The sequence below is a fragment of the Xiphophorus maculatus genome, chromosome 19 (assembly GCF_002775205.1).
Source record: "Xiphophorus maculatus strain JP 163 A chromosome 19, X_maculatus-5.0-male, whole genome shotgun sequence".
Classification (NCBI taxonomy): Eukaryota; Metazoa; Chordata; class Actinopteri; order Cyprinodontiformes; family Poeciliidae; genus Xiphophorus; species Xiphophorus maculatus.
In genome coordinates this window covers 18,401,814-18,419,828 of record NC_036461.1, presented here as the reverse complement: position 1 = coordinate 18,419,828, position 18,015 = coordinate 18,401,814, and the positions used below count along the sequence as shown (strand labels likewise).

Sequence of the window (18,015 nt, the reverse complement as noted above, 5' to 3'; positions counted from 1 at the left end):
GTTTACTGCTACTTGGTTACAAGAGGTGTCATATCACAGTTCATGAAAATACCAAAGAGCCAACCTTCAAATTCTGTCTATAAATACCCCCTACAGTATCCAATTAAATATAATAGCAGATGGTTTACAAATCATTAACCCAAATGCAAAGTAATGTAACAAGTAACGGGCTTCCAAAAAGACTTCTACAAGCTTTATGACATGTTCATGTATCAATCTGGCAGTGTTGCATAATCGCCACATACCAGATCCTGTTATTAGTGTTCGCATGAAAAAGGAAAGATTGTTCTTTAAGTCTCTTGATTGCTATAACTGTCCACACACGCAACAATCACTATTTGGTGGCGCAAGAGAGAGATGTGCTTAGTTTGATTTCTAAGAGCTCCCTTCACACCGTTTCTGATCTCAAAATTAATTTTAGCATATCTAATAATGCATTTTAGGCATATCTATTTTTGTGAAACATCAAGTCCTGTCATATATCCGAGGTATGCAAGTCACTTCTCATGCCTTTGTTCAGAGTGTGTAATTGTGATAAATGCTTCGATTGCCTGGCCATCTGGGAAAGAAAGGTAAATGCTCTATGCTACAAGTGTCTCCAAATAAATATTAGCTTAATTTAATTAGAAGACAGATTGAATTCTCCTTTCTGGAGCAACATCACTAGTGAATGACACTGGATATTCTTTGGCACAGACAGAGTGTCCACATAGCACAGCGTGAGATTACACAAAGCCATTACTGCATCATTGCTGTAATATCTGAGAAGCAAATTTGCATATGGAAATTTAGCAGCAGCAGTAGTGCATTTGTGTGATTTAAATGGCATCGTGGAGTTTTTCAACATTTCAAAAAAATAAAAAAATAAAAAATTGTAGTAGCCAGGATTATGTTGGGGTTAATCAGATCTGTACAAACCAAAATAAGGCAGAAATAATCCAAAAAAAAAATATAAGACTAAAAACAATATTTTTTAAGTTTAAAATTCATGACAAACTTGACAACTCATGAATGTGCTAACTCTACTTGAGATCAGGGCTCTGCAGCATCATGTCTGGAGCGAATGGTTACCTGTATTCAGTGTCTGGCTGCAGGCCTGTGATGAGGTGACTCGTCCCCGATTCCACGGTGACAGTTTGGTCGTCTACAGAGATGATATAGGAGGAGATCTCCGAACCGTTGCTGCTTGGCTTTTCCCACTTCAAGAGGAGGCAAGTAGACGAGGAGTAACCCGCCTCGGAGGACGCCGGGAGGTCCAGGAGAGTGAGGGTCGAGACCTGGTCGGGATGCGTCGCCGGTGTCTGGAAACTCGCCCTCTCACTGTATGGACCAGCGCCAGCCTGGTTCACCGCCTGAGCAAAACACAGAGAAGCACAGGAAGATGAGAGAGATGAACACCATAAAGGGAATATCTGTGAGTGAGAGATGACTGTTACTAATGAGAAAAGTTGTTAAAGGTGATATTTTAAGAACACTGCTATCACTGGCAAAGACCAGAAGAATGTCAAAAATGTCTTGAAGATGTCTTTAAAGTGAGCAGCTGGATGAATTCAGATGATCAAACAGCTTATTTGTAATTACAGAGGTGTCTAACATTAATTTATAATTGCCTGGATTTTCCTGCAGAGGCTTGTTATAGTCCAGCTAATGGTCTCAAACAAGTTTAAGCAAAAAGAAATTGGCTGGCTGAAACAGGGCAAAATGTTTCTATTTTATTTTGATATATATTTTTTCTGGTTAAATCTTAAAAGTCCTTAAAGTTAAAACAAAAAATAAACAAACAAAGACCAGCAGAGGTAATGTTTGCATACATAGCTCTTGTGCTTTTACCATGTAAATATTGAGATACTATGTGATAGACCACTAGAAAGAGGTGCATTTGTGAAGTGGACGGAAATACATACATGTTGTTGTTGTTTTTTTATTCTTTAAAAACAACAAAAAATCTGCAAACAACTACTAGAAAATAGATAAGTTTTCAGGAGAAAGATAAGAAGTATTGTAAAATTTGCAACAATCGTTTTGGTTTTTTTGGGAAGTGATGGAAGTGCATGTCACATTTTTTTCAGACTTTTGTTTCAAAACAAAATGAAAAAAAAGATGTCAAGCCTTTTGCAATATGCTACATAGTGAAGCAATAAGTAGCAACGTGAAAAGCTTGAAAAGACTGAGTTTCCCACCATAACTTAGCTGAAAACGAGTAAGTCAATTTACGTGTCAAATAGGAAAAGAAGAGACTTTAAAGAAGTGAGAGTTTACTCATTTTTGCTGACTGTTCCTTTATTGCTCACATAAAGATTGAACACCATGTCCCATGTAAGATCAACTGAGTTTAGAGTCTGTCATGATTCTTTCTTGCATGTTCTCTTGAGAAACCAAAAAGTGGAACAAGTTAGCGCAAAGCACACTGTAATGCACAGAAACTCACTACGACATCACATGAGCACACAGGCAGTGATGCTGACTGCCAGCTGACCTTGTGATGTCCCAGTGATATAAATGAGCCAATAAAGAAGGGAGCCATAAAACATGCCGTTATTGGATTCAAAGCTACAGAGGCCTGTGTAGGTGCTTGTGTGTTTTTGTGAGCTTGTCAGATAAATACACACTCACAGAATATGAGAAAGAACCACACTGTGACCATTTATACACCAGATTAAGAATTGCAGCACAAATTGAATTGCCCATTATCTCTGGTCTCCTGTCTCTATTTGTGTTTATGCTTTTGAAGCTCCTTCAGGGTTTTCATGCTGTGCAGGTTTCTGCAATTATGTCCAGAGAAAGCGTCTGCGCGGTTCCCTCTTTGATCTCGCCTTTGCCCGTGCCTCTTTGTGTTTCTGTTGTGTCCACAGATCTACTATGCAAGTGCAGTTTTCGCTTTCTGTTACCTGTAGCCTGCAGCAGTAATCCGTAGCAGGCGTCAGCTCTGACAGTTCGCACTGTGTGGCAGAGCCGCAGTAAATGAGCTCCCAGGGTTCGTCCTCCTTCGCCCACTCCAGTCGATACTCTGAGATGTCTGTCCCCGAACCCTCGGGGCTCTGCAGCACACAGAAACACGCGTTCAGCTTATAGAACTTCTGGAAACCTGACATTAACCTATTCAGATCTGACGCATGGTATGAGTGGTGTGATTTTTCAAGTCAAATTAACCTTTTGTTTATAAGATTCAGTGGATATAAGAGACAAGGTTAGTTATTTTCAATAAAAACAGAGGGTGTTTTCTGAGTCCAGGAAGTACATTTGCATTTATTTGAATAAATAAATAAAACTGAAAAGTTTATTTTTTTCCCAGTAATTCACACTTGGGTATTGCATAGCTTCATTATATTTAAGTCCAATAACACATTTTTCATTATTTTTGTCAATTCCAACAATTATGACTTACAATTTCTGAACACCGAAAACATTTTTTTCAAAAAATATTTGAATATGACATCACATGAATCTAAAATGTTGTATAAAAAGTCTTCAGACAGCACTCAGTAACAGGCCAGGTTAGTAAGCAATGACCTTTTGTGGCTTTAAACAGCTTTTTGTTATTTCTTCTTCTGGTACTCAGAAGAGAGTTTGTGGTTATTCATTTTGTCTGGAATAAAACAGCATAATGACGTCACAGTGTACATTTTTATTATATTACATGCAACACTTCTGAGTCAAACAAAACTATTTAAAATAAATTTAAATGCAGAATTTTGTTCACAACTTGTAAGATTTCAGGAAGTAATAAATGACAAATCTGAACAATTAAAGATCCCAATTAAAAATTCCACATGGTTGCGTACTGGAGCCAAAGTTACTTTTATTTAACTTTGTATGTATCAATGTATCAAAGTTGTCAAAATTAGTCTTGTCTGTTGATATTCCCAATATGTTTTGCTTTGGTAAAAAAAAAAAATGGATCAGGTTATGGACACGGTGAGATTATATCAATACATTAATATTAACTTAAACAACACTAAATATATATTTGATATCTGAATACATAAGAAACATTTTTAAAAGGTTCATTTGAGTTTTGAATTATATTACCATAAAAATTCTGAGTTCATTTAATGCTGCTGACCTACTAATCCACTCTCTCTCCATCTATTTTGTGTCTTTGAGGTGAGACAGTGAAAAAAAAAGTCTGATTATGATGGAAGAACTGCTGGGTAATCCTTGTTGCAATTTCATACTTGGCTGCTTCTGATACATTTCCTGCATTCTTGAGAAAAATCAATAAAAAAGGGCTGAAAGTCAAAGCAAAAGGAGAATTCTGGATACTTCACTTTAGCTGAGCAGATATATATAAGAAAGATACTCCAATTATCTTTAGAAATCTTGAGGAAACCAATCTTCTGGTTGGTTCTTCTTAGCATATTAAGTTCTGTGGTTGCATTTTCCTCACCTCCCAGTCGAGCGTCACACAGGTGTTACTTGTGAGCGTGATGAGTGGCGCCCCACACTGACCAGGAGGTCCAGCTGCGGTCGTCACTTCTGTCAGCTCAGAATATGGCCCGAACTAAAAGACACATGCCAACAAAAATATATATATTTTTAAATGTATAATCAATTATTGTTTTTATACTTTTTTCCATTTTGGATCAAAAGAGTAAAATGTTTTCTATTTCAAGTATCTAAAACGTAAACATTTTTGTCATTTACACACTGCTATACTGAACATTTTCAAAACTGATGTAACACAAGTTTGACAAAAGACTCACAGTTCACTTCAAATCTGTAAATCTGTTAATGTGTTTTGATGTACTTGTCCAATGGCCTGCAATTTGAACTTTCTGCAATAGCTCTAACTTTGGCTAAAACTTCAACTAATGTGTTTCAATACAGAGATAATAACAAATGCAGGTTTTAGCTGTTTTCCTTTTTTCATAAAATAACTGACAACAGGATGATACTAAAAGTACCAGTGTTATTTTGCCATATTTTTCTTGTTATTAGGTTGAAAAGAAATAACTCTTTTTTTTTTTTTCAAAAGGTCATGTAACATACGCAACTCTAAACAAGTGTTATTTAGCTGGACTGAAGACAAAAATAGCTTGCAAGATTGTAAAGGCTGCAGATAATAGAACAAATTCAACCTTTGAGTCAATAGATGATCAATCAGGCCTTATAGTCGCCCTGTGGAACTGATAAGTTTCTAAGAACAACACTGGGTAATCTGGGTAGGAGAGTAGGACCTAATTACATGAAACCCTGCTTCTCTGGCATGTTTCCTTATTATTTCATAAGCTATAATTGATCCAGTGTGCTGAATAGACTAAGTGGAGATAATAAAAAGAGCCATAAAATGCATAAAAATCATACATGAAACTGCCTTGGAGGTCCCTGTTTCATAGAAATGTAATGTGTACTACTATATTATTGCTTATGTTGCTGCTAACATAAGCAATAAGCAAGTGAATTTCTCACCCCGGCCTCGTTGGTTGCCCTTAGCCGGAAGCTGTACGTTGCACCAGGAAGCAAACTAGCAACCGTGCACTGCAGCTCCGAGCCATGGTACACTTCTGCTGGCTTTGCTTCTCCCTCACTCATCTCCAGGCTGTACACACACTCTTCACACACTCCCTCACAGGCAGGGGAATCTAGAATCATATCACAGGACGAATCAGAGACAAAAGAAGCATTTTTAAATATAATCAAATTGAGTCAATATGAAGTAATCCTTGAAGAAAGTACATATATTGTGCCTTGCAAGAGTATTTATAACCCTTTCACAAACTTTAATGTATCTTATTGGAATTTTAGGACAAATGGTACATAACTTTGAAGTGAAATAATAGTAAGAAAATGGCTTAAAAGCTTTATATACAAATGAAAATCTGAAAAGTATTACACAGATTTGTATTTAGCCTCCAATACAATAATTTTTATTCAGTCATTCCTTTCACCTTCAGCTGCAGCTACAGGTACAAGATATTTTGGTGTCAACCAGTTCTGCACATGTATTATGGCTGAATTTATTTTCTATTTTTTGCAAAATAGCCTGGACAGAAAGAAAATGTTTGGAAAGATAAAAGTCTATGCCTTCTTTGGACTGATGGGACTTATATTCCGGAGAAATTTACAGTCCAGAAAATATTGTGATTGCTTTGGATTTTTTTTTTTTAAGTAAAAGGAACAATTTGTATTTCTAACAAACATTTGTAGACCATGTATCCTCGTCCCTTAACTTAATGGAAGTTTGTGGTAGTAATCTGAAAATTTGTTAAGTTCAGGGGATGGGAATACTTCTGTAAAGCACCGTACTGTGGCATGTTCAGGGTTTTAATTGAACACTCATTGGGTCATTTAAGATTATGATTGCTTGTATCGGTGTAGCTGAGTGATCAGCAGTTTTTTTTTCCAGGCGCCATCTGCTTCAGTTTGCTTGCACAGGGATGAAAGCGGCCAATGATCAGGCCCCAGGGGAATACCCTTCGGTGCATTATTTCTGACCTTCAATTCAACCAGTAATTGCGGCAGCACTGCCTGCATCTGAACTGATTAGAGATGTGACCAGCTGTGTCAGACTGGTTAAAGAAAGAACTTCCTCAGCACTGCACGCTACAAGCCTCTTTGGCTGCCAACAGATAGCGGCACTAATCTGCGATAATTGGCCAGCATTACCAGAGTTAGTCTGGATATGAGGGGAGGGTTAGGCATTTAATGAGCAAAATAGGAGCTCGATTAGGCTAAAAAGGGGTTGACTTAGTTCATATTAGAGCTGGCCAGCAGAACACATTTGGCAGCCAGAAGGCAATTTCATTGCTTTTTGTGAAAAGCATAAATAAAGCTAAACGCCGCGTACGTGTCAGTCTAGACTCACCCCATTCTAACTGGACCTCCTTGTGTTTGGCTTTCCCAACGATCCGCGGCGGCTGACAGGGTCCTGGTGGGACACTTGATGTACGGACCGGAACACAAACAGTGCACTGTCAAAGAAAAAAAGAAGAAATTAATATCATATGAAAAATATCTGATTTTACTGCTAAGACAGTGATGTGAAAGGATTGCTTGTAAATATGTTGGCATAATTCTAAAAAATAATAATAATTTAAAAAAAGCTAATTTTTAGCCAACGTGGGCCCTGGATTTTATGCATTTAGGCCTCAATTGTGTTTTGAATCTAGTAGTGACCATAACAATCCAAAGTTGATCAGTCACTGCAGTGAAGTGCTCTGTGTGTGTGTGTGTGTGTGTGTGTGTGTGTGTGTGTGTGTGTGTGTGTGTGTGTGTGTGTGTGTGTGTGTGTGTGGGGTGTGTGTGTGTGGGGTGTGTGTGTGTGTGTCTTACCGGGCTGTGTCCTCCCGTGGTGATGCTACATACACGTAGGTGGTAAACGGTTCCCGGTGTCAGCCGCTCACACACGCATTCTGTTGCAGGGCCGCTGTACGCCACCTCCCACTGGCTCGCTGCTCAGCATCAAACACACACAGCGCAGAACACATAATTACAACACTTGTCACATTCATGCGCAAGATTGCGCACAATTAATCCCCTGCTGTTTTGTACCCGTCTTTGTAGTCAGACCACAGATAATGTCCCAACGTCACATTATCCTGCCTATGCCTACACGATGTTTTCTTTTTTCGTGTCGATTTTTTAATTGTTAATGGGAAGTGCTTGCTGTGACATGCCTGTGAAAGGTAGCTTTTTTTAAAAAAAAAAATAAAGTATTGAAACGCATAACATCTTTCCTGTAAACTGAGCTAATTAAATATAATTTTTCACATTAACTGGAGGTAGCAGTCGCATGTTTACTGATCAGTTTTCTCTTAATTATTTAATTAATGGATTCTCAAAATCTGCTTCTATTTAAAACTCATTTAATTCTTTCTGATTTTATGAATTTACAGTTTTCATCCAACGTTCTACTTAAATGGAAATAATGCCTTTATGTCTAATATTCTATTGATTTCCTTGAAGTTCAGACTGACTTAACCTAGAGGATTGCTGAACTCCTGCTGAACAGTCAACACTGCGGTACACCGATGGTATTTGTGGGTGGAATAAAAAATTAAAATTTTATAAAGTGAATAATACATCCAAATACATAGATTTAGAAAATGATCAAAAATAAACAGTGGTTTGTCTTATGTGTTACACATACCTTCGGAGCATCCTTCAGAAATCTCGAGGAGGTAAGTGAGGGCCTCTGAGCCCCCGTTGTCCAAGGGTGGATCTGTAAGAGCAATTAATAAATAGTTTTTAGTTATCATGGAATTCACTGGATCATAGTACATATTGCATTCAATACAAGACAAAAGTAAAGATATGTCATGAGAAATATAATTTATCCTCTTTGTAGCCACAAACACATTAGAGATGAGAATGGCTACAAAAACTTACCAAAAGGGCATGAAGACATAGAAACCCGCACTAAATAGCTCTGTTTGAAGCATATGTCTGTTCATCTATATAATCATATTTTAGATTAGAAAAACCATAAGCAATTAAAATTTCAAAATACGAATGAATCAAATTCACAATTCGGACCCTTTTTTTTTTTTTTTTTTTTAAAAACACATATGGAATATTTGACACAAAAAAGCCTTTATAGCTATGACATGCCATCTAGAACTTCAGTGAACTTCAGTGTCTAATGTAAACAACAAAAAAAGGATTGTTGTGTCTTTTTTAAGGTACATGTTGAACAGATGTACCTTAAAACGAGATAAAGTCTGAGGGACGACTACACAACCTGGCTCATGCGACCACACGTAACTCCAGCAAACTTGTCAACATAAAGAGTTTCTGGAAAGAAAATGGCAACTTTTGATGTTGAAAAGTGAGATTTTTTGCTGTTTCCATTCTCTCCCACATTGTTAGACACAAACATTAGACTGCTGGGTAATGTAAAACCCTACTGCCAGTTGTTGCAACAAAACAGGAACGCTGACACACATCTGCTCTTAGACAGTTATACTGTCTTATTCCTTATACAGAAAATAATAATAATAAATTATTAATTGGGTTACATTTTAGCATAAATGCAATTCCTATTGGACCCATGCAGTTCATATATATCAATATGCCCATCTAACGGTACAAGTACGTGTTTGAATGTTTAAACAGGTTCAGCAATTACCCCATGTGACGCTGAAGCCATAAGGTGTCACTCCGGTGACCCGGGGTGTCGACGGAGGGCCGGGCTTGTCTGGATTGGTGGTGCAAACCAACACTTCACTGGGGCTGCTTTTTCCTTCCACGTTTGACGCAATCAGCTGCACAGAGCACAATGGAGAGAACAGAGAGTTAAAAACAAGGAGGGAGAAGCCTGGCAACAAGCGATTAGACAATGAAAATAAGGACAGCGAACAAAGAAAGCAAGTCAAGGGGGTAAACGAAGGGAGGAATCTTATCAAAAGGGAAAGCAACTCTTCTGAAAAATAGATGCCAGTACAATCTGCTTCTTTTTCCTGCTCTTCTCGGCTTTTATCTCCTTACTGTACTGTACTTGAACCAGCCCTTCCAATTGACAATCAATTTCTTCTATTCCCACACATTCACACAGGATGAAAAGTACTGTGGGGATGTGTGCAAAAGAGCCCTGAATCGCCTCTTTGCACGTGACCACGTGTCATTGTGTCCTCAGACATCAGAAGCCTTATCTACCCGTCTGCATGAAAGCACATTTGGGAGTGTTATTGGAGATGATTGCACCATAAAGGACATGCAAACGCACTTACAGAGACGTACCATTGGTACATTATGTTTCACAGTATCCCCACATTATGGACAGTTTTCATCAGGGCTTTTAGGGAACTTGATAGAAAGCTGCTGAATTGTCTTGTTTCCCCTTCGTAAACGTCAGGCAATTTCTAGCGGCAAAATGACACACTCTGTTTTGGATTGACAGATGTTGAGTGAACGACAATTGGATGGGTTAGTTTTCGTTTGGAAAATCTTTTTATTCTAATTGGAAAAATGACAAATTTGATCAGATAAGGAGGCAGAATTATTGCTATGCAGTCCCAGTCAGAAGCTTAAATACAATCGTAATTGACATCAATGTTATGTTAATGTAAGACTATTAATGATACATTTTTGCTCCGTTTTTTGTGATTTTAAAGGATACTTGCAAACAAAGAAACACCTGCTTGAAACTTAAAAACTTTGCATATGAGATCTGCAAATTACATATTTCCCACTTACTTTACAATAATTTATTACAAGATTTCTTATAAGTAGCTGTAAAAGTAACCCGGCCTCCTCTTACTTGTACCTCAGATTCAGAATCACGGTTCAAAACAGTTCATCTAAAATCGCTGTAAAAAAAAGGGTCAACATCTTTTAAAATATAATACTTTAGCAAATAAGTAAAGCATTTTAAAGTTATTTTAGCACTTTATCCATTTGTGGAGGAAATTGCCTATTTGTACAAACACACTACTTCTGTGAACACATCCTATAAACAGTCCCTTCTTTACTCACCAACAACTGAACATTACCAGAATTGGATGGTGAAATGAAACAAAAAAACCCATAAAAATCAACAGTCCACAAGTATTACTTGAACTTATGCAGACACATGCACACATTTTTGTTGCGTTTTCACTTACCCTGAATTTATACTGTGTACTTCTCTTCAGGCCTTGTACAGTACAGGTCAAGTTTTCTCCAGTGTACTTTGGATAAAAATCTGTTCCCTGTGGGAAAAACACAGAATATTTGTCTGAGCGGGTTTTGCATTTTTGTAATATTGGCAGGGGCACACAATAAACGCAACAAATATAAAGTTTGATTGATAAAGTTTGAAAATATAGAGAGATCTTTGTGTGTTTTTAATATTTTTGTTAAAGCTTTTTAAAATGGATAGTTTTCTAAAAAATCTTACCTTTTCGCTACCCCAGAGATTTGAGGGGCATAATAGAATGTAACACGTATAAAAAAGCAGATAAGACTTGGAACAATTTAACACAAAAAGATGAAAACGTAAACAGCTTTTCTGTTTGCTATAAAAAGATTGAGGTTTTCATTCCAATGTTTTTGTTTTTGCCACTCACGCTGTTGTCCTCCTGGATCTCGAGTGTGTATTTGAGCTGCTCTTCGGTGGGGCTGCCCTCGGGACGCACCCACTCCAGGTTCACCCAAGAGACCCCCGCCCTGACCAGCCGTGGCGCGAGGGGCAGAGGGGGCTGAGTGCCCGTGGTATACAACACCACCTCTGTACTGAAGCCACTGCACACACGAAACAAGAAACACATCTCTGTTTTATTTTTTAACTTATAAAGCCAAAGCAAATGACGCCACCGGTGCCAACGGAAAGAGATACAGAAATGGGGATTTTTTAACCCTGAAGCGAAAGAGGATGCAGGTGAAGATACCTGGTCTTCAATAATACATTGATTGTATATGTTCATGAACTTTAATTTGATTCTCAGCGTATTTACGGTATGAGGATTATCTTTATATTCAGTGACGGGATGCAGTACCTTGTGCCGATGTCGTTATTTGCAGCCAATCTGAATGTGTAGCCACAGGCTGGCTGCAGCCGTGTCAGCTTACAGTGTCGCTGGTTCCCAAAGTAACAGTCTCTGAAAACACTGTTCTTCTTTCCCTGCAGAGGACAAAAATGATCACATACAAAATAATAATTAAAAAAAAGAAAAGTAGAGTATTGATCGAATAATGACTCTACAGTCCTGATGCTGTAATTCCGAAACCTTCGATACTCTTACAATAAATGTGTTCTTATATATAGATATATACACTCAATTCTTTTGTTTTTAATGGTAAAAAGTAAGGACAGACCAACCTCATCCCACTCGAGCAGGTAGTTTGTGATTTTGGATCCGTTGTCGCCTGGAGGCTGTGGATGACAAAGAGACGAAACAGGAGAAAAGAGAGATTGAGAGCTTATCCCAGGATGAAAGACTCTGACAATGAGGCTCATAGGATACCTGCCGTGGTTTTGTGATTGACCTTATATCCTGTCTGGGTGATTGATGGCACTGTTTATCAGTGGCAAGGAGAGGGGCGTAAAAACTACCTCGGCATGGGGGGAGGTCGGTGAATACGCAGGTGAAGGCAGATATTAATGATTAATGGCTATGGGGGCTAATAAAATCTAGTTGGAACATAAACAATTACAAGCAAAGAAAAGGTGCCATTACTGTAAACCGTTTCTTTTTTACTGTGTTGTCGGTCTGGAGGAGAATAGACTGGTTTACTCAGGGTTCCTACACATTTGTCCTCTAAAAATGAAAGAATTATATGAAACAACATATTTATGGACGAAAGGAAGGAAATAAGGAATGACATAAACTACCAATTACTACAACAAGAGCTGTGACAAACTGCTGTACAGGTAAAATCAGTGAACATTCAAAATATGGAAAGGACAAAAAAAACAACAACTATAAAATCAATAAAACTGAAATAAGAGCAAAAGTCTCAAGGTGTGTTAAAGGCCCAGGCATAAAAATATGTTAAGATGAGTTTTAAAAGTGAACAACGTTTAAAAGAAGAGTTGCCCCTAATATGTAACAACAAATTCTGCCACAATTTGAGAGACAAGAAGCTAAAAGAAGAGAACAGTAAGAAGGGAAGGACTTGAAGAACTGGAAGAAGGATGTATGCCAGAAAAGATAGAAAGGTGGGAGAAAGGAAGGACACAAGGACTGAGAGACAAAAGGAAGAATACAAGGAAGGAAGGAAAAATGAAAGGAGGGAAGGAAATAAGGAGAAGGAGAGGAGACAACTTTTAAACAGGAAAAAGGGTTGCATTAGATTGTATTTAGTGGTTTGAGAATCAAGTGAGAGGAATGGACAATGTAGGCTAATGTGTGCTGTTCTGTCATAAACCCAGATAAAATATGTCAGAGTGGTATAAAGACATTTTACAAGACACTGTATTTTACTGGTCTGCATAACTTTAGAAAACCAAAAATTGTAATTGCAGACTTTATTCTTTTTCCTGATGTTTAAAAGTTGTCTCCCTTCCTTCTCCTTATTTCCTTCCCTCCTTTCACTTTTACTTCCTTCCTTGTATTCTTCCTTTTGTCTCTCAGTCCTTGTGTCCTTCCTTTCTCCCACCTTTCTATCTTTTCTGGCATACATCCTTCTTCCAGTTCTTCAAGTCCTTCCCTTCTTACTGTTCTCTTCTTTTAGCTTCTTGTCTCTCAAATTGTGGCAGAATTTGTTGTTGCATATTAGGGGCAACTCTTCTTTTAAACGTTGTTCACTTTTAAAGTCTGCAATTACACATTTTAGGTTTTCTAAAGTTATGCAGACCAGTAAAATACAGTGTCTTGTAAAATGTCTTTATACCACTCTGACATATTTTATCTGGGTTTATGACAGAACAGCACACATTAGCCTACATTGTCCATTCCTCTCACTTGATTCTCAAACCACTAAATACAATCTAATGCAACCAACAAAACTCTTCCGCTGCACTGCTGTCCACCTAGACTGACAAGCTGGTCAAGAAAAGAGCTAATCAGGAAAGCAGCCAGGAGGCTCAGGTGACATGACACAACAGCTGCTGGTCACAATCAATGCAGGGAAAACTGCAAACATGGATGGATTTCTTGGAACCATATTTCATTTTCATACCACTTCATATGTATGGATTTCTTTGTGTTGGTGCAACAACTGAAATCTGAGGAAGATACATTTGAAATTGTGTTTCTGTAAAAGTGAAAGTACACAAGCTCCCATGTTAGCATACATGACATCCTGCTGTACCTTCCACTGTAGACTGAGGCTCGTCTTTGTGCGGTGAGAGAATTTCGGGGGCAACGGGACATCAGGGACGCTGCAGTGTGTGGTAAACGAGCCGGCCTCTGAACAAGAGCCTCGAACCGAGTTGTACAACGCTGAAACCCTAAAAACAACAAGATGCACCAAAGCTTAGAACAACAGTCAACTGTGACATACAGCCGACTATCTTGACGCAAAGCTGGAGTCCTTACCGTACGTGGTAGTCTGTCGCTGGCCTTAGATCTTTCAGATGATATTCCAACTCTTCACCACTGAAATTTTCACAAATAAGAAAAGTCACATCAATACCATAGGCATGCCGTGTAAGAAGCACATATCCTGGATCGCTTTAGTATTAGGTTAGTTAGCTACCTGTATATAAGGCGATATTTTCCGTCCTTTCCCTTGTCTGAGAGAGAAACCTCGTAGGAGCAGGAGACAGGCATCCCGTTACTGTGCCTGTTCACCAGCCCACCTGGAAGGCCCCAGGACAGCCGAGCAGCCCGCGCCTGGATGTTAGACACCTTCGCAAAACAATATCATGTTTGTTAAAAATTCGTAGCACAAAAAAATCCGTAGTGATATATTTTAGCATATCTGAGATACATTTTCAAAGTTGCTCAGCTAAAACACCCTAGTTCTGTAAGTATGACCTGGGATTTTTTTTTTTTGTAGATTTCCTCTCTCTGCCTTTCTTAGCCTCAGCATCACTGAAAGTAGCTCGCTTTTGAGTCTTTTTCCACTCTGTAATGGTCCCTCCTGTAGACTGACTTGTCAATATAACCCAATTCAGCTTTCATTCAAGTCAGCAACATGTCCCAGTGTGTATGTGTCAATGGTCATATTGTACGCTAGTAAAGCAAAGATTAAATTAAAAAAACAAGTAAGTATTGTCAAATCGGTATCTGAACTAGAAGTGATTGTGAGGGGAAAATAAACTAAACTGCTAGAGTTTAATAGAAAATCCTGTTTACTTCTCTTGTAAACTCACAGTCTGAGAATGATGTGCTGCAGGAAGCATCTGAGGCTAAACAGGGGAGTCAACAGCATCTTAATCCCAAATCTTTCTCAGTTAACTCCATTACCATTTTTACTACATTTCACAGTAGGTCATAAATACATCCTCCTGGTTTATAATACTGATGATGTTAAATGACCCAGTTGCACAGCCTGCTGCTCAAACTCTCAAAGCAGTTTATTTTCTATCCCAAACTGTGCCTGCACAACGTAGGCTCACTCATCTGAAATTCCCCTGAGGCATCCAAAAACCAGACACTTCACAGTCTTCAGTCTCTTTTGAGCCGATAAAGCTGCAATAGAAACTGGATGGGAAGGTGCTGCCCTCGTGTGGCCACGGTTAGAACAGCTCATATTTTGACATGCTGTGGCAGAAACTGCTACAAGTCACCCCTGCTAATATTGTCAGTATAGCGTTTAGTTTTCATATGCATCCCAGTGAAGAGATGCACACACTGAAAAGACATTACTGCATCAGACAAGGAGGTGATTGATGAAAGTGGTTACATGTCTGCTTCCGTGTGCAAAAGTGTGCAGGATTTTAAAGCCTTATTCCTGCCAACCTGTGGTTTGTCGATTGTAGACAGCATGTCTTGAACACGTTTCCCCTCTGAATCATGATCTGAGGAGACAGACAGAAGAAAAACAGAGTAATTACCATAAACATGCTGCGCTAAGCACTTCATGAAGTGGAGTCAATATGACTAAATTGCAAAGATATTGCCAAAGGTTTATTAGGAACTACATCTGGCAAAAAAGCCTCTATATTTTTTAGATTTCTTATTTTTTTTAAAAAATCACAAATAAAGAACAACAAACATGTTTTAAAGCCAATTCAAACAGGGCTTGTTATCTGACGTAGAAATGATTTTGCATTCACCACAAGCTGTTGATGTTAAGAGTCTTTCGCAAAGGTATTCACAACTCTTAAACTCTTTCCTCACATTACAAATGACAACCACAGACTTCAATATATCTTATATGAGTTTAACATAAATTCATCAAGAGAGGATTGGGAATGGTTTTCAAAACTTTTCACAAACACAATTGGCAGAATCACCTTTTGCTGCAAGTGCTATGGTATTTCTCTCTCCACCAGCTTTGCACATCCAGACATAGAATATATATATTTTTTGTAACATGGTTCAAAACTCAAGAGCCATATTGAGTTTTGGCTCAATATGGCTAAATATTGAATAAAACAATCCCACAGTATGATGCTGACACCACCATATTTCGTAGTGACGATGGTGTGTTCAGGTCGATGTACAGTGTTCGCTTTGCAACTGCCAAAATGAAAACACGGTTCCTTACATCCTACTTTTAGAAATAGCTTTCTTCTTCTTGGATTAATGTGCCGCTTGCCCTTTCTGTCAGATTCATTGGACAACCATGCCTTGGTAGATTTTTAATGTTGCAGTTTCTTGCACTTGAATTTATTTAGGGGTATGAGAGTAAAGGGGGTTGCAAAAATGTTAAACACGTGTATTGTATCATGTTCCTTTTTCTACTTTGTTGTTCAATAACGTAAAATCCCTAGACAATAATAGTTGTAGGGTAAAACATTTTGAAAAGCATTGTACATCTAAACACTGCTGGTCTAAAACTAAAACTACGTACGCAATCAGTGCAACCCAGAGGAGGTGCCTAAAATAAGAGTAAAAACAGACCCAAATTCCTTGGAACGTCTGTTGACATATGGTGTGTGATGCAACATGTTGTTTTCCTCAGCCTGCTCATATTTAACTTCTACAAGTTGTGATGTACACAGCTCTCGAAAAACTAACTTGTCCAAGTTTCCATTTTTGCAATCCCCATTAAACTGTCAGAAGCATTAGTCAGCAGTTACCGGCCCAGCACAAACAAAATGGGGATCAGCAAAAAAAAATAAAAAATCATCCTCATGACTAATATTCTGCAGAGACTAATCTTCTCTGTACATGGAAACATCATTTCAAAGTAATTTCTTCTCACAAAGCACTATTCCCAATCATTATTACGCACCATTTATAATCAATTCTTCCTAAACATGGGAGTAATTACACAACACGTGACGTCAGCACAATTCTTTCAGCTTAAGGTTTACAGGATTGTAAATACGTCAAGTGTGATTATTCTGTTACCATATTATGTATTTAGATGTAATAACTATGAAAACCTACAAGCAGAGTAATCAGAGCAGTTATTCCCTGAGAAAACGCACAGTATTCCCAAAACAATTCCCGGTTCATCGAATGCAGAGCCTCACTAACCCCTTACACACCTGGCACCGACATTCATCCTGAGTGATCCATTTATGAGAATCTGCAATATGGCCATGGATATCATGTTAGTTTGGGTTGTTTAATTGCAATGAAAATAAAAGCGACAATAACATTTTTCAAAAATGTATCCCAGCTTCTTTGGCAATATATCTGTGTCTGCATAGGGATAGATTCCTATAAGCACGGATACCGCTAGAAGAATAAAAGCCTTTAAAAACAAGCAACTCAACTACGTCACTGATATAGAGAAGTGCTGTTATACCGCTAATAGCACAAGATAATTGAATTCAGTTATATATTTCAATATGTTGTGTGTTTTTTGTACCTATATCTTAAAAAATTGTGTAAGCTCTAAAAGTAATAATCCCCATTAAACTGTCAGAATTTTGGGTTTGAGAACATTCTCAATCTTAATTTACAATTCTTATCTTCACCTCGCATTAGTTCGGCATGCTGACTCCAATTAATTCTGGGATTCTGTGAAGGACCGCACACTGGCATGACTCGCCACAAGAAACAGTGTCAGTTAGGTGCTTTTTGGTAAAAAAAAAAAAAAAAAAAAGAAAGAAAGAAAATAATTCTTCTGTAAATAGAAACTGTCAACTATTCTAAAATGACTAAATTATCTGGAAAACTCTCAAGACAGGATCTTTAGTTGCATATTTTTTGCAAGCAAGCAAATGATGGTTAAAATCTTATTTAAATGTGCACTGACATTTTATGCTTTATACAGTCTTTCTTTAATGTACTTCCTGTCTCTCATACCTGTTGAGCCACCCGAGTCATGAATCAGACCAAAAAATCCAACTCAGTAGAGGTTTTTTCTTAACCGTGTTGATGCCTGGATAACAACAGTACAAGTGATTGAAAGTATTTGTGATGTTAAAGTAGAATCAGTAGAACTGTTAAGTTAAGATTTATTTAACAGCCCACTTGGTAGCATGGTTACATACTTATTTGTATGTAGCTGGTATGACTGAATGTCGTTTTTAGGCTTGCCTACTCACATCCTCATCAGTCACTGTCCATGTTAACACAGCTATCAATT

The 18,015-nt window shown here is 38.0% G+C and overlaps 1 protein-coding gene across 2 annotated transcripts in view; it reads right to left on the bottom strand.

The window, feature by feature from the left end:
• fndc3b (fibronectin type III domain containing 3B) overlaps nt 1-18,015 on the bottom strand; it is a 110,199-nt gene that overhangs the window by 18,391 nt on the left and 73,793 nt on the right. For both annotated transcript variants that reach the window (XM_023352428.1, XM_023352429.1), the window contains 16 exons: nt 15,267-15,325; nt 14,059-14,210; nt 13,899-13,958; nt 13,672-13,810; nt 11,738-11,791; nt 11,415-11,539; nt 10,986-11,160; nt 10,542-10,628; nt 9,068-9,203; nt 8,090-8,161; nt 7,273-7,391; nt 6,806-6,911; nt 5,410-5,582; nt 4,388-4,501; nt 2,889-3,038; nt 1,072-1,352 (listed from right to left, as the gene is read on the bottom strand). In XM_023352428.1, coding sequence (XP_023208196.1) covers nt 1,072-1,352; nt 2,889-3,038; nt 4,388-4,501; nt 5,410-5,582; nt 6,806-6,911; nt 7,273-7,391; nt 8,090-8,161; nt 9,068-9,203; nt 10,542-10,628; nt 10,986-11,160; nt 11,415-11,539; nt 11,738-11,791; nt 13,672-13,810; nt 13,899-13,958; nt 14,059-14,210; nt 15,267-15,325 — 2,002 coding nt within the window. The remainder of the gene's footprint in view (nt 1-1,071; nt 1,353-2,888; nt 3,039-4,387; nt 4,502-5,409; nt 5,583-6,805; nt 6,912-7,272; nt 7,392-8,089; nt 8,162-9,067; nt 9,204-10,541; nt 10,629-10,985; nt 11,161-11,414; nt 11,540-11,737; nt 11,792-13,671; nt 13,811-13,898; nt 13,959-14,058; nt 14,211-15,266; nt 15,326-18,015) is intronic.